This window comes from Cygnus olor, chromosome 4, assembly GCF_009769625.2.
Source record: "Cygnus olor isolate bCygOlo1 chromosome 4, bCygOlo1.pri.v2, whole genome shotgun sequence".
Classification (NCBI taxonomy): Eukaryota; Metazoa; Chordata; class Aves; order Anseriformes; family Anatidae; genus Cygnus; species Cygnus olor.
The window spans coordinates 27,402,628-27,417,305 of NC_049172.1; the positions used below are offsets into that span (position 1 = coordinate 27,402,628).

At 34.1% G+C, this 14,678-nt stretch overlaps 1 protein-coding gene across 5 annotated transcripts in view; it reads left to right on the forward strand.

Annotated features, from left to right (window-relative positions):
* The window catches only part of SPOCK3 (SPARC (osteonectin), cwcv and kazal like domains proteoglycan 3), a 199,149-nt gene that overhangs the window by 65,675 nt on the left and 118,796 nt on the right, over positions 1–14,678 (forward strand). For 3 of the 5 annotated variants that reach the window (XM_040555879.1, XM_040555882.1, XM_040555880.1), the window contains 2 exons: positions 3,167–3,175; positions 3,275–3,320. The exons of 1 other annotated variant lie outside the window; for it this stretch is intronic. In XM_040555879.1, the coding sequence (XP_040411813.1) occupies positions 3,167–3,175; positions 3,275–3,320 (55 nt within the window). The remainder of the gene's footprint in view (positions 1–3,166; positions 3,176–3,274; positions 3,321–14,678) is intronic. One more of the 5 variants, XM_040555883.1, reaches the window with a different exon arrangement.

A 14,678-nucleotide genomic window follows, 5' to 3' on the forward strand; every position in this document is an offset into this window, starting at 1 on the left:
TATATATATTTTTTTTCTTAAGGTGGGCCATTTTCAGGAAAAAAATAAACACGTCTATTAGCCTCAAAGAACATAGGCAATTACAGCATGAACTTTAATTCTTAGAAATGCTGTATCATTATGACCCTGAGTAGGCATAATGCTTAAACGTGCATAATTTTTAGACATGGATATTAGCTCAATTGAAATTCATCATATATGGCTCTTAGAAGTGCTATGTATGTGGTGTAGACAGAAATTTCCAAAAATTACTTGAACTTCACATAGTTTCCAAAAAGATCGGTAAGGATGAATTTTCTGTTTAAAATCCCTGGTTACCTTTACGTAGGTAGTGTTGAAAAAGGAGTATGGTTACTGTGACTTTAATTAAAAATTAAAAAAGTGAAAACTAAAAAGTGGCTGGATATTCATGAATCGGATTTGTCAAATTTTCTTTATTGCTCTTCATACTCTGTATTATGTTGTTGATGAAGATTCTGTAGCAGGGACAACGTCAATAAAATAAACAAAAAGACTCAGAAAAGATTCAGTTAAGCGTAACAAGAAACACATAGAGTACCTTTGTAAATGGAAATCAGTCAGCTAGGACTTTAAGTTCTAGAAATCTCCGTGAGATATATTTGGGATCTATGAAGTTGCATGTAGGTATAGAGAAGGTGAATGAGAATTGATTTTTTGTCTTTTCCAATATAAAATGAGGGTTACTAAAATGATCTGAGTGTATTCCAGGTTTGAAACAAAACGACAAAGAGTTTTCATGCAATGTGCATTTAAGTTGTTGAACACCTTGCCATGGGCTGCTCTAAATTCTGAAAGCTTGTTTAGTCTCAAGGTGAAATTGGACAAGCTCATGGAATAGCAGAGAGAACTATTAAATACACAGGAAACACATCTTGTTTAGGAAGTAATTTAGCTGCAAATGGTTTGAGGCCAACTTGGGAAAGTGTAATAATGTATACAAGTCCAAACTCTGCATTCTTCCCTAGGCATAATGCAGGATGCTTCGCCTAGAAGGGCTCTTAGACAAGTTGGCCCGAGTGAAACCTCTTTTCTCAGAGATTTATTATTTAGTTAGTTATTCTAATTTTTCAGCATTTTAATGACAAACAATATCTCTGAATAAGTTCATTCTGGGTGAACATTACTGCTTTACTAAAAATTTGAAGACAATTAGTGCTTTTTGAATAAATCTTCTAATAGCAGTCTTCAGTCTAGAGAAAACAAAAAGAAAAAATGATGTAAATTGTGTATTTTACTGTTCTAATATCACTTCAATCGGGGCTTTTTTATTTATTATTATTTCTTATTTATCTCTATTTCTTTATTCTTATTATAATATTCATTATTATAATAATTTTAATATTTTTCATTTCTTTACTCTCTATTATCCCCAAATTCAGCTGAATTGCATGTAGCATAAAAATTCAGAAAACCTTCTATTCATAGAAGATCTCGATATATTTCAGAAATGAGCAGTTGGTAGAACTTAAAGAGGATACTATATATGGTCATTTTGAGAACAATAAGTTACACAAAACTAAAGATAAAGTAAAATTTATGACCAGCTGCTTTGGTCATAAATTTTTCATCACAAAAGAAAACTAACAGAAAATAGAGGATTTTCTGTTTACACTCTGTTACCCTACGTAATGTGGATAAAGTGTGTGATGCCTATTTGTAAAATGTAACATCACATAATACATATTTTTAAATTAAAGAAATAAAAAAATAAACGTTAGCCTGTTAAGGTATTTACATATCATGCTTTTTCAGCAACTGGAATTTTTAGAAATATGGTATGTGATTCATGGAGCAGCATGGCATTAAATCCGTCTCAAACCTATTCAGACCACCACTGGAGGAGTAACATCTCCATATTTACTATTAGGAGGAATATAATTGGAAAACACTGCCATAATTGTCATTTCTACTCATGTCTTGCATCATTTTAAACTAATTTGATGTGCCATTTGGATTTATTTACTTTCAAAAATAGTAATTAAAAAGGCAAATATTGTTAATCTGTGCAGCATCAGAATAAAGGAAAGCATAAGTATGGTACATAACTGTGATTCTATCCTGTACTTCCAGATTCTTATTTCTTTCTTTCTCTTTCAAAGAAGGAATTCCCATAAAAACACCTTTTACTGATAAAACATCATCAGTGAAAGGCAGCTTAGGATGCAACCACTTTTTCCCCCCTTTTGAGGTAAAACTATTGAACTGTTAAAACCCAAAGAGCATTTTGTTCCTGTAAATACCTGCTTGATGTTTGATTATTCTTTTAGTTGTGATTATGTGGCTTTGACAACTGTACGAGGCTCATATTTTTCCCATAGTTCAATTATTTTATAAATTGAGGTTTTCCTGTGCTCTTCTTGGTGATATTTTAGCGAGTGAGTTAGAACTGCTGGATATGATAAAACACCCAGTTACTGAACCAAATTTATTCATAAATTAAAATGATGAGTACAATTTCTTCAATGTTTTGTTCTAGAGAATTATTACTTAATTTAAGAGATGCTTTTATTCTCTTTAGTCATCTTTCTGTTCCACCTATTATCTGAGGTTAATTATTAATTTGAAATTAATTTATTTACATCTTAGCTATGAATTTGTCATTTATTACGGTTTTTTTAAAACATTGAAAGCAGTTTATTTAATTCAAGTCTTTCCTTCTTGTACCCTAATGCAGCTGATGACGTAATTAGGAGGATATTTTATTTTTAGGAAGATTATTTGTAGAAAATTGAGCTAAATAATTTTTTTAATGGCAAATTTTACTGATACGATTGGAAACTGCATAAGAATTTCCTAAAATTCATTTGCCGTTCTTTAAAATTTTGTTATTTTATTGATTGTGACTTTGTAGCTTTGGGTTTGAAAAATTATTAAGGGAAAAAATAATATTTTTTTTCAATATTTTAGAATTTAAAGTACAAGAAAACTACTGTACTGTTTTAAAATCAGCATTAGAAACATTGCCTCCATAAGTACTTTGAGAAATACCATTTTTATTTTTAAATGCTAGTAATATTGAGTAACATTTTTACTTGATGTGTGCAAATAGCCTCTGAATTACAGTTTTATTCTCTATGTGTAATTTGTCCCATTATGATGACTGTAATCTTTTTCTCATTTGTTTTTTGCTGCTTGCCTTTTCTAGGAAGTTGAGGTTGGTATACATCTTCTGTCTTTCATGATCCTGTCAATTTTGCATGAATACATTGATTTCATATGTTTTACTAAATGTAGGTTGTTTCTCCCTCTCCAGGATGATTATTTTCGTACATGGAGTCCGGGTAAACCATTTGATCAAGGTAAGATTCTGCTCCTAGTTATTTGTGTGGTTTAAGATTTCAGTATTTGTAAATGTGCTCCTGTTTTAGAGTAATCACAGAACTCTCTGAATTTGTGTTGTCTTCTCACTCTTCAGATGATTGATGTAAAGAGGACCAGAAATTCATTTACAGACTAATCATTATTTTATATCTCTGATTTTTGCAAACTTTTAGTGATTAGAGACAGACAGGGGGCAGTAGAAACATTCAAAGTAGCTGAAAGTTTCCCTTCTCTAAGCAAGTTCATGGGGTTTGGAAGGTTTTGTTTTGTTTGACGTATATACTTAAAGTTAAATGCCATTTTCAATGATACAAATGGCATTTTCTTTTTTAAAGAAAAGCAGACGTACAATCTGATATTTGTCTTTATCAGTTAAAAAAAAAAAAACACCAAAAAAAACCATTAAAATGGTGAAAATCTCTGTCTCATAAAAGAAGTTCTAGGAAAACTTTGGAAGTCTCTATCATGTTCATGTGCCCTTTCTTGAGGCAAAATACAGAATGTGGACAGCGCTACAGCACAACTTGAACCTTAGAGATATGAGCAAATGCAGGCAATTTTGACATTAAATATCACCTCCTCAGGCATTAGAAGTTATTGTTTACTGTCAAAATAATCTAATTCCTGCATGTTGTTTCAAAGTATGTGACTAATGGTGTGAAACTAATGAGAATCATGATTTCTGAATTGCTGCAAGGAGCCACGTCAGAGACTTGGTCTTCTTTTCTGGTAGTATCAATGGCAAAAATAGACACAGTGAAGAAACAGTGTAGGGCTTGTACACAAGAGACTGAGATAAAAGTATGTTGCAAAAATAATGTTTACATAATTTAAACAATTTTTGCTATGATGGATACTTTTAGGGGAGATTTATGAAGAATTGTATTTTATAACAAGAGTTAGAACTAAGAGACCAAGAAGAAAATGTAAACAACTGAAAAATTTGGAAGGCTTTGTAACATGAGAAGGTGACACAGAGTATGGAGAGTAATTGTGATATATAATAGCAGATACTGCAAAGAAACTGGACAGTAGTATTCTGTGGTTCTGTAAGTATTTCATCCATGTTTAATCAAATTCTAGTACAAATGATTGTTACATTGCCCAGCAACTAACTACTGGAGTAAGGAGTTGAGGCTCAAAGTTCAGTTTGCACAGAATAACCTATGAAAGGAAACTGAACTTGTGTGTGAATAATGGGAGAACGCCATTACTAGACTGAGACTTTGCTTGTCAGGTTTTAATTGGATTAATTGGAATGGCAGTATTCTTCTGTAGAATTGTCTTAGCTAATGCCAGTATGGTGTAGGAAAATAAAACCCAGAAAATATACTGTTTGACTGTGTACTCTTTTGTTGTGGTTAAATATTGTTCTGAATCTTCTACTGAAGATTCCACCATGGAGCTGTTAGAATCGTTCTAGAGAAGCTTGAAGGCTGGCATACCATTGTGGAAAGTTTTATTTTTAATAAATACTGATAAAGTGAAAATAAATTATTTGCTAGTAGATTTCAAATTGGTTCTTTCACCTGTCTGGTAAGTTGCAACCACACCTCTTAGAGATGGACTTTCCACCATGTTCTGTGCCTTTGTTGCTTTAATTCAGGATTACTGTATGAATGCATCAGGCTTGTTTTGCTAGTGTGTTGGGGGAGAGGAAAGAGAGCAAGGGAAGAAAGACAGGTTTACATTATCACTGCTCTGCGAACTGTGGTGATTTTGTTCCTTTTTGGTGGCAATTTGTAGATGTTAGTTTATATCCATGGCAGGCCAAATGTTTTTGAACCTGCCAGTTTCACAGACCATACCTCTCTTCTTATTCTATACTAATGCATTAGGAAAGAGTACTTGACTTTGGTCCTCTGACTTCTCAATGAAAAAACTTTTTCTCTTAGTGAAGGACCTCTTTTCATTGAAGGACCCTCATCTCAGAAGCAGTCTTATCACTTCAGTACAAGATACTTTTAATTTATGCCTTTTCTTCTTTGTCTTTTGATAGAAGGGCATGGTGTGCAAGTATGTGTTTGGTATGAGAATAGGAATAGGTTATAATTTGGTTAATGACTTACTGGTGGCAAAATCTTTCATCAGAAGACATTGTGTTGAATGTACTGGGGGTTTTGCTCATGATTCATTTTGTTATCACATAATTGAAGTGTTCTGCTTTTTTTTAACTGTTTTTTGGTTTTGCAGAAGATATTTTATAATAGGATTTTTCTACCAGATCTAAGTTTTTAAATACTCAAGATCGTTATGTTACTCTGAGCTATTTGGGGATCCTGATGCTAGTGCTTGTAGAATACTTCTCTGAATTTACAAACAAGCCATCGAAGAAAACATCTTAGGGTTATTTTTCATACCTTGTTACCAAAAATGCATTGTGTATTGGGTAGTGAATATTTTAAAAGAATGCCTACAGAGTTCACATTTCTATTTTCGTATGTATGTTAACTGAAAATTAACATTGAAGAGTGAATTGCCTCTGCTGAGTAGTTTTTATCCACATTTTACTGTGTTAATTGCAACTGAAGAACAAGTAATGCTAACTGGGGTTATTTTTTAAAAATGAAAAGGACACCAAAATTTTGTTTGATATATAAACAATTTTGTCTTGATTTGTCAACGTGTCATATAAAGATCGTCAGGTGTTTACCTGCCAGTATACTGTTGTTCAGTTTTAACAATGTAATAGTTCCACTACAGTCTTTGTCAGTGAATTTAACCTCAGCTGGAAACACCTAGTCTGAATTTAGTAATGATACTGAATTGAGCTGCATGTCAAAAGATTTACAGTTTCTCAAGAATTAAATGCTTTTTAAACTCTGATTGTCATGCAGATACTCTTTGTTAAGAAGAGGTATGCATGCTGTTATTTTGTTTTTGTTTTGAAAGTAAGTAAATAACATTACTGAGTACATTTGGGAGAAGTACTTTTGGGTATAATGGGAAATGACTTCTTGAAACATAGCAAAATATTAAAATAAAATACAACTGTACAAGTACTATGTACTTGTTTTTACTTCAGTGTCTTCAGATGGAAAAAGTGATTGTGTGGTATTTTGTGGGAGGAACCATTCATACTTATAAAGTAAGGCAGCCTTAGGAGTTAGTTCCTTAGGATTGAATGCAATGAGGAATGAATATATTGTTCATGGCTCTCTAAAGAAATCAGGTCTCTTAGGATTCCCTGTGTTTGCCAATAAAAGAGAGAGAACAGTGACAATCTCGGTACAATTTTATCCTAGTATTATTTAATGAGATAGGAGGAAGTGAGTGTTGGTAGACTACAAATGTAAGCTTAAGTCTTAGATTTACATTCTGACTGCAAGGCAAGCTCTCTGTGTAGAGAATCTTCACGAAGGCTTCCCCCTTGATCTTCTGTTACTGTGCAGCAGTTCAGTTTTGTGCAGCAGCTACTCTCTTTCAAGTGAGAGCATTCCATAAAAAGCTGTTTTTCCAAGTGAACAGATTATGAAGCTCCAAAGTGAAGGACAAGTTTTTAAAATGTAGAGATAAACTTCTGGTAAGAAGCTAAAATTGTTCACTAAAAGACAATGTTTGAACTCTAAACAGGAGCAGTAACAACTTCCCACCCAAGTCTGTTGTGTTACTGTTTGTAATAGTACTGATGGAGATGCAGGTAGTCTGTCAATATGCACTGGGCAGCCAAGTTGTTTGAGGATAGAAATACATAATTTTCTAAACTTCTCTGTTTTTTGTTTCTTTCCATCTTTCCATTATATTTGTTGTATCAGTATTTGGCTTTACAGAAACTTACCTATAAATCTGTGAAAGTACGGAATAAGCAAGAAATCTTTTTGAAATTAAGGTTCCGAATGCCAGTTCTGCTCAGTTGTGTTTTTTGCTTGTTTGTTTTGTTTTGTTTTTCTATGAAAACAGTAGATTATAGGAATTATTTGTGCTTTTACAGAAATACTTCTTTGTTGGTTTAAGTTATAGCAACTTTACAAAATTAAAATATAAATGTTTTGAAGTTTTAAAATCTATACATGGCCAAATATGAAGACCATTAAACTGCATAAACCCCAGGCTGCCTATATATTATATGGGTGGTGGTGTAATATTTAGCTTTGTATCTGGGTTTTCAAATTGTTAGCTGTCTTTTAAGAAGACACTTGATCTCTATTCCCTGCCCTTGTCTTTTAGTCTGTGGTGTGGGTAGTTGGTACTCCTGTACTTCCTTGTCAATATCATCAGTAGTCATATCTATGGGTTCTCATTATATTTATTCATGTATTATGTTGTATGCCCATTTTTGTACTAAAATCAACAATATACTTGGACTCTTTACAAATTATATTTAGCCGATGCCTGTGTTAATTTACAGGTAGTATTTTTAAGGAACCAATGCTTTCCATATATTTGTATCTTTGTGATCTGTACATAGTTATTATTTTCCTAAGATTTCTCTGACTGTTTCTAAGATTTCTAAACCTTTTCTAAGATTTTCATAGATTTCCTATATAACTCCCCCCCAAATACATCCTTAATTTGAACCCAAATCTCAATGCTAGTATGTTATTATATTTTTAAGGGTGTGGTTCAAGGAATTAATACAGTTCTGTAAATGGTAATAAATGAGTGTCTTAATAATGTCTGAATTCACTCTTCTATAGTGTGGTATATTTTGAAATGTATTCTTATGTTAATATGACTAAAATGTCAAAATTGCTCCGGAAGACAGATCTGTGTAGTTCTATGGGTATTAATAGGAGTGATTATATGGAAGTATCCAAGCATTCCAGGAAGTTAGCCCGTGCTTTGAAAATGTATAGTGCTGATTATTCAGTTCTGCTGCAAAATCTAAGTTACTGTAGAAGATGGAAAAATACATTGTTACCTCCATTTCAATCCACCAGTGATATTCCTTAAAACATGATTCATCCAAAGAGTACTTGATCCCACTGAACTTTCTTTTGGTTATAGACACATACAGGTAGACAGATGTATTTAAATGAATGTTTTTACTGTGTATCATATATATTTATATACATTTTTACTTATATCAATATAGAAGTTGATATAGACAATAATATGGAACAGGTATTATTTGTGGAATAAATCTGAAATTCTTTTATATTTAGTTGCTACTAAAAGGTGGGTTTTGTCATTTCAGTGGTTTTAGAAACAAACAATTATGTTTTGTGTTTTTTGGGCTATTCAAAGTTCATTTTAGTAGCTTTAATGTATGTTTTATCAAAATAATAAAAAAGCAAAAAATATTAGCACATTTTCTTCATATACCGCCTTTATATCAGACAAAAATATACAAGGTACTTTTAGTACATTTTATTTTTAGATGGCAGATAGAAGTAGAGCTTGGAGGGTGTAGCTATTGAATAAAGTTGCATACACAAAGACACTGGTGTAATTTTCTTTTTAGTGCGGAGGATGTTTTCCTTTGCTCAACAGAAATACCTTGGAGGAACAGTGGAGAATTTTCATGTAATGGAAAAATATGAAATGACGTTTTCATGGAGGATGAACACCCTGAAGGTGTAGTTGGTTTGTAGATATATTTATAACATTTCTTGTAGATCATTCCACTGAGGTTTTTTTTTGGCTTATATCAGGTTATATTAAATATCTGTTTACAGGAGAAATATTGTAGATACCATTTTAAAGCAGTAAGATTTTTAAACAGTTTCAAACAAATTTTAGTTCTGTCTTTGCCTTTTAGCTATTTATGTTTCATCTACCTAGTTCTGTAACAATTTGGGTAACCAAGGATATGTGAATACATGCATTCACATCTCTGTACATTTCTGTATGATGAACTGAAAACATTTAGAATCATGTTCAATAAAATCATTTGATTTCACTCATTTGTAAGCCCTGGTAAATCATAAAGGAGTTTAATGAAGATCCATTAGTTGAAGACTGAAAACAATCACAGATATAGATTTAAACTTTGCTACTTTGCTACAAAAACTAGAACTTGAGTGCATGCAGCAAAGCTATTGACGTTTTAAAACTAGAGGTATATATTAATCTCTTTCAAGAGAAATTGCAGTTCTTCGCAATTAAAATGTCATAGCACTTTAAGTATTCTCTAGCCTTAATAGTAAATAAGCATGAAATATTTTTAACAGCTTCTCAGTTTTGTTTTTTGAAATTCAGAATGTCCTCCTAAAAAGACACTATTCCTTTATTTGAGCTAACATTTTAATCTGGTGAGCAGTCTCCAGTTTCAGGTATTAGGTATGTCTGGGAATTCTGTTCATCTGGAAAATGAACAGAATTCTGTTATAAATTCTTGCTGCTTTTTATTACTTTCAGCCAGCCTTTGACTGAAAAGATCCTATGCAGATGTGTGGAGAACACTTTTAATGGTGGTTTTTCTTCGTTATGTAATGCTGTGCTTCAGTAGTTCTTTAGCTCTCCTTTATGAATTTCTCTACTGTAATAACACTGCCAAAGCAGCTTCTCCTATATGGTTCACAGTCTGAGCTCTTAACTCAGGTTCAGTGGATAATGTTTTTCTAGTTGTGGATCTCAAATTATTTCAGTATTTATTTCCAAAGAATCACTGAATGGATTCTAAATTCTTACATCTGTTTTAAGAAAGGCTATATGAAGGATTTTTAGTAAGGTTGAACCCAACTCATGAGATGATCTTGCCTTCAGTAGTAATGCCAGTTTAACTCTTTATTACTGCTCCCTTGACAGCCCATCTTATGTTCTGATGCAAGGTCTGTAGTGCCATCAAATCTTGAATAATCATAAGTTAAAAAGTGATTTTTTTTATTATTATAATCCAGCTAGATCGTAGATTCAGGTAACCATTCAGATCCACAAAATAGTTAAGTCAGCAAAGTGGAAATGTGACACGGGGCTGCAGTGACTAAGTAGAAGCAGAGACCTCCTTAAACCGACACTATGCTGAGTAAAGGCTATCTGGAAGTGTTTTCTCACATTTCACAAACCTGATAAACGTTTAGTCCTTCAAAAGCCCTCCTAGAAAGACTCATCCTTAAAGTCCTTCTGCTCCTGTCACTGGGTTGTGATGTCCAGCTAAGAGCCTTGAAGTCACAGGTGCCATCGTTTCCCAAGGACTGTGTGCCTGAAAATGTTTTGGTATGTATTAGGACTGCTTATTTTTTACAGGCTCATTTAATGGTCTAGTGAATTTATGTTTGCAACAGGGATTTAATAGGAAAGCATGTAAAATGGCTAACAGAGTTATCAAGAATATGAAATCTGAAATTATTGTTCACTGGTGAGGGAAAAAGAAAGCCTAGTAAATGATGTTTGAAAAAAGAAAAGAAAATGTCTATATATGTTTTTCTTGAATGTAAGTAAAAGCATTATACTTCTTAAAGCATATTTTAAATGTTGAAATTTGCCTTTTTTACTCATTTGTATTTAGCCACCTCATTAAAAAAATGTTTTCTTACTTAAGTTCTATTCTTGCTTCTTGTGCGTTTCTGCAGTGTTGTTTGTCTTTGGTTGAAATATCCATAACTCTTTACTGATTTTCAATTTACAATGTGGTAAATAACATACATCCAAAGACAAAGTAAGTTACGTATTCTAAGACACTGGCATGAAAAAGTCCTTTTAGTAACTCCTGCATTTTTCTTACATTTTGCTGGACAAGGTTGTAAAAGAAGTGTAAGATTTCAGGATTGCTCCTGAAGATCTTGGGAACTAATTGGAATCATGCTATTATTTATCATCCATGCAACTGTGAGAACCCAGCTTGACTTCTCTTCTAAAAATCTGCAAGGGAAGCAGTAAATAAAAACAATTTTATTAAGTGGACTTTGAGTGGATTTGATTTGAGAATCAGCGGGATGGACTAATGGACAGATCCAGAAATTATCAAATAGCTGAGTTGGAAGGGACCTATAAAAATCATCTGGTCCAACTACCTGACCACTTCAGGGCTGTCCAAAAGTTAAAGCATGTTATTGAGGGCATTTTCCAAATGCCTCTTCAGCACTGACAGGCGTGGGGCATCAACCACCGCTCTAGGAAGCGTGTTCCAGTGTAAGACCACTCTCACAGTGAAGATTTTTTTTTTTTTAATCTCTAGTCTAAACTTCCCCTGGTGCAGTTTTGTGCCCTTCCTGTGTGTCCTGTTTTCAGTTACCAGGGAAAAGAGACTGACACCTCCATCTCCCCTTCCGCTCATCAGGAAATTTTAGAGAGCAGTGAGGTCGCCTCTGAGCCTTCTTTTCACCAAACTAGACAACCCAAGTGTCCTCAGCCTGTCCTCACAGGATGTATCCTTCAGCCCTTTCCCCATCTTTGCTGCCCTCCTCTGGATGCTTTCAAGTACCTTAACATCCTTTTTATATTGTAGAGACCAGAACTACACCAGCACTAAATGTAGCGGGAGAATCTCCTCTTTTGACTGCCTGGCTGTGCTGTTTTTAATGAATCCGAAACTGTGGTTTGCCCTCTTGGCAGCCAGGGCGCACTGCTGGCTCACATGTTGAGCCTGCTGTTGGCTAGCACCCCTGGATCCCTTTCTGCAGAGCTGCTCTCTTCTGTCTCCCAGTCTTTACCATTGTCTGGCATTACTCCATCCCAGGTGCAGGACCTGACATTTTCCTTTGTTGAACTTCATGTTGTTGCTAGTCATCCAGTTCTCCAAGGTATCTAGATCCCTCTGCAAGGCCTCTCATCCCTCCAGGGAATCACCATTATCACCAGCAAACTTGCTGAGGGTGCATTCCATTCCTGCATCCAGATCATTGATAACAATGTTGAACAGAATTGGCACTAGAATTGAGCCCCTGGGGAACACCACGAGTGACTGTCTGCCAGCCAGATGTAACCCCATTCAGTACAACCCTTTGAGCTCTACTGTTGAGCCATATCATCACCCAGCATAGCACGAACCTGTTCATCTCCCAGTTGGACAATTTGTCCAGAACAATGCCGTGAAGGACAGTATCAAATCTCTTACTGAAATCCAGAAAGGTTATCTCCACTGCCTTCCCTTCATCCACTAACTTGGTGACCTTGTCAAAGAAGAAGATTGAATTGCTAAGGCAGGACTTTCAACTTTCCCTTGATGAGCCCACATTAACTATGTCTGATAAGAGCTTTGGTATTTAAATGCCTTTCAGTATCCCCCAGGACAGTCTTCTCCAGAACCTTTCCAGGGACTAAGGTTAAACTAATAGGTCTGTAGCTTCATGGGTCTTCTCATATGCCCTTTTGTAGGTAGGTATGACATTGGCTAGCTTCCAGTTGTCAGGAACCTCCCCAGTTTTTATGATCTCCCTCATTTTTATGTTTTTTGTTTGTTGTTTTTTTTTTACTTTTTTTTTTAGAAGAATACATTAAGTATTTTAAACAACAATGCAAAAGGGAAAGGAACATGTACGTCCATACATTTATTTAACTGTGTATCTGTGAACAAATAATTTTATTCAGCTAGGTCTTGTTGTAAATTACTGAGACTTTCTCCAAGTCAGTCAACTCCAAGTCATGAGTTTTAAACTGACATTTTAAAAAAAATGTGTTCATGAATGGAAACAAGGAGACTGCTTCGTGTATTGAACATATGTTGCAAGATAGATAAACACAACTGTAAAAATTTCAAAATAGGACTTAGCTGAAACTGCAAAATTTATCAGTATGTCAGATAAAAGATGAGTAATATTACTACCAAACGTATTTGTCATGGTAATAAGCCCAGGTCATTAGTAAAGTTATCACTGGTATTCATTAGACACTTTTCTGTACTTGTCTGCTAATACAGAAATGAGTCTCAACTTTCAAATTGCTGTATTGAGTCAAGATGCATTTTGGAGAGAGATGCCAGCTTTGGCTGTGGGACGTTCTGCCTGAAGCACTGCATGCTGTGCCTCCCTGAGGCCACCCAGCTTCAATTGTTCTTGCCAGCTACTGTCCACTCCATCCTATCCATGTACAGGGAACACACAGCTTCTTCATCTTCTGTGCTATGTCATGTATTGATAGTTATGAGTCAGGACACGGATGCATACTCATAATTGACTAAGTTACAGATTTCTTTACTGCAAGCTAGTAACTGCAGAACACCTGTACTTGTGTCTCTATTTCCAAACTACAGGGATCACTTACTCTGGAGACCAGAAATATTTCATGCAAACATGAGTCTAGGGATCCAAGAGAAACCCTGCAAAGAAACATTACAAAGTGGATTTCTAGTGGAGTAGGTCCATTTTGTTTTTTACATTCATAATCCCCACCCCCCCTCCAAATGGCAGCTTAGTTCTATCTGGAACTCTTGCAGGTTTGGTATGTTTGTGGTTATTAGCTTGTTAGCAGTGAAATATTTTTAAATACTGAAAGCAGTATTTACTGCTTACTGTAGTATTTACTACAGTATTTAAATACTGAATTTCAGTATTTAAATACTGAAAGCTGAACCTGTTGGGATTTTCCTTTAACTTCAGTAATTTAAAGCTCAAAGGACTTTCCATAAATGGTCTGGCTGAGCCAGGATTTATGCAAAAGCTTCACTGACTCAAAAAAAAATAATAATATTGTATTCTGTATATTGCGCTGCAGGATGTGATTTCATTTTTTGTGACTTGTTAGAGAACATATTTTATGTCTAGATCATCACTGAATTTTATAACAAGTACACTTCCTGATTATTTTTGTTATGCTAAGCTTCTCTAAAATACACATATATATGTATTACTGATGTATTGGATACTTTATGTGAATAATATACTAGATTCTGTTTTAGCTGTTTAAAAAAAAACATTAAAAATTAAACTAAATTAATAATTAAGTGGATTACAGTCAAAACATTCTGATTTAAGTTTTAACATTTTTTAGCATAAAAATGATGGAAATAAATACAGAAATTGACCAGTTGTACAAGAGAGTGAAATAATCAAGATACATTTTATTTCACGTTGCTTTGTAAGAATAAGCATTTTGCCATTTAAAGATAATAGTTGGGAGAATTTTCAAAACGTTTCTTTTCCACTCTTAGATGAATACAGACATTTCTTTCTCCTGATTGAACCAACAAGTCAGTTATGATGCAGACAGAATGTCTGTAAATCATGATTTAATATTCTTAGGAAAACTAGTACAATGCTTAACTACTTGGTAGTGCTACATTACTATTGTGAACTTTCATGTAGTCTTTACTACTTTACTTTATCTACAGTTACTTCTTTCTGCCAAATCAAGGAAATGGTCATTGCAATTTAAAAATAAAAGTGCTTCACTAAAACTGCTGAAATCTTAAATGATACCAGCCAAGTATGCACATGCATTTCCATGAGTCATGCCTGTTTGGGATAATTTAGCAGAATATTTATTTAGCCTGCTGTCAATTACATCAGTCTGAGTCC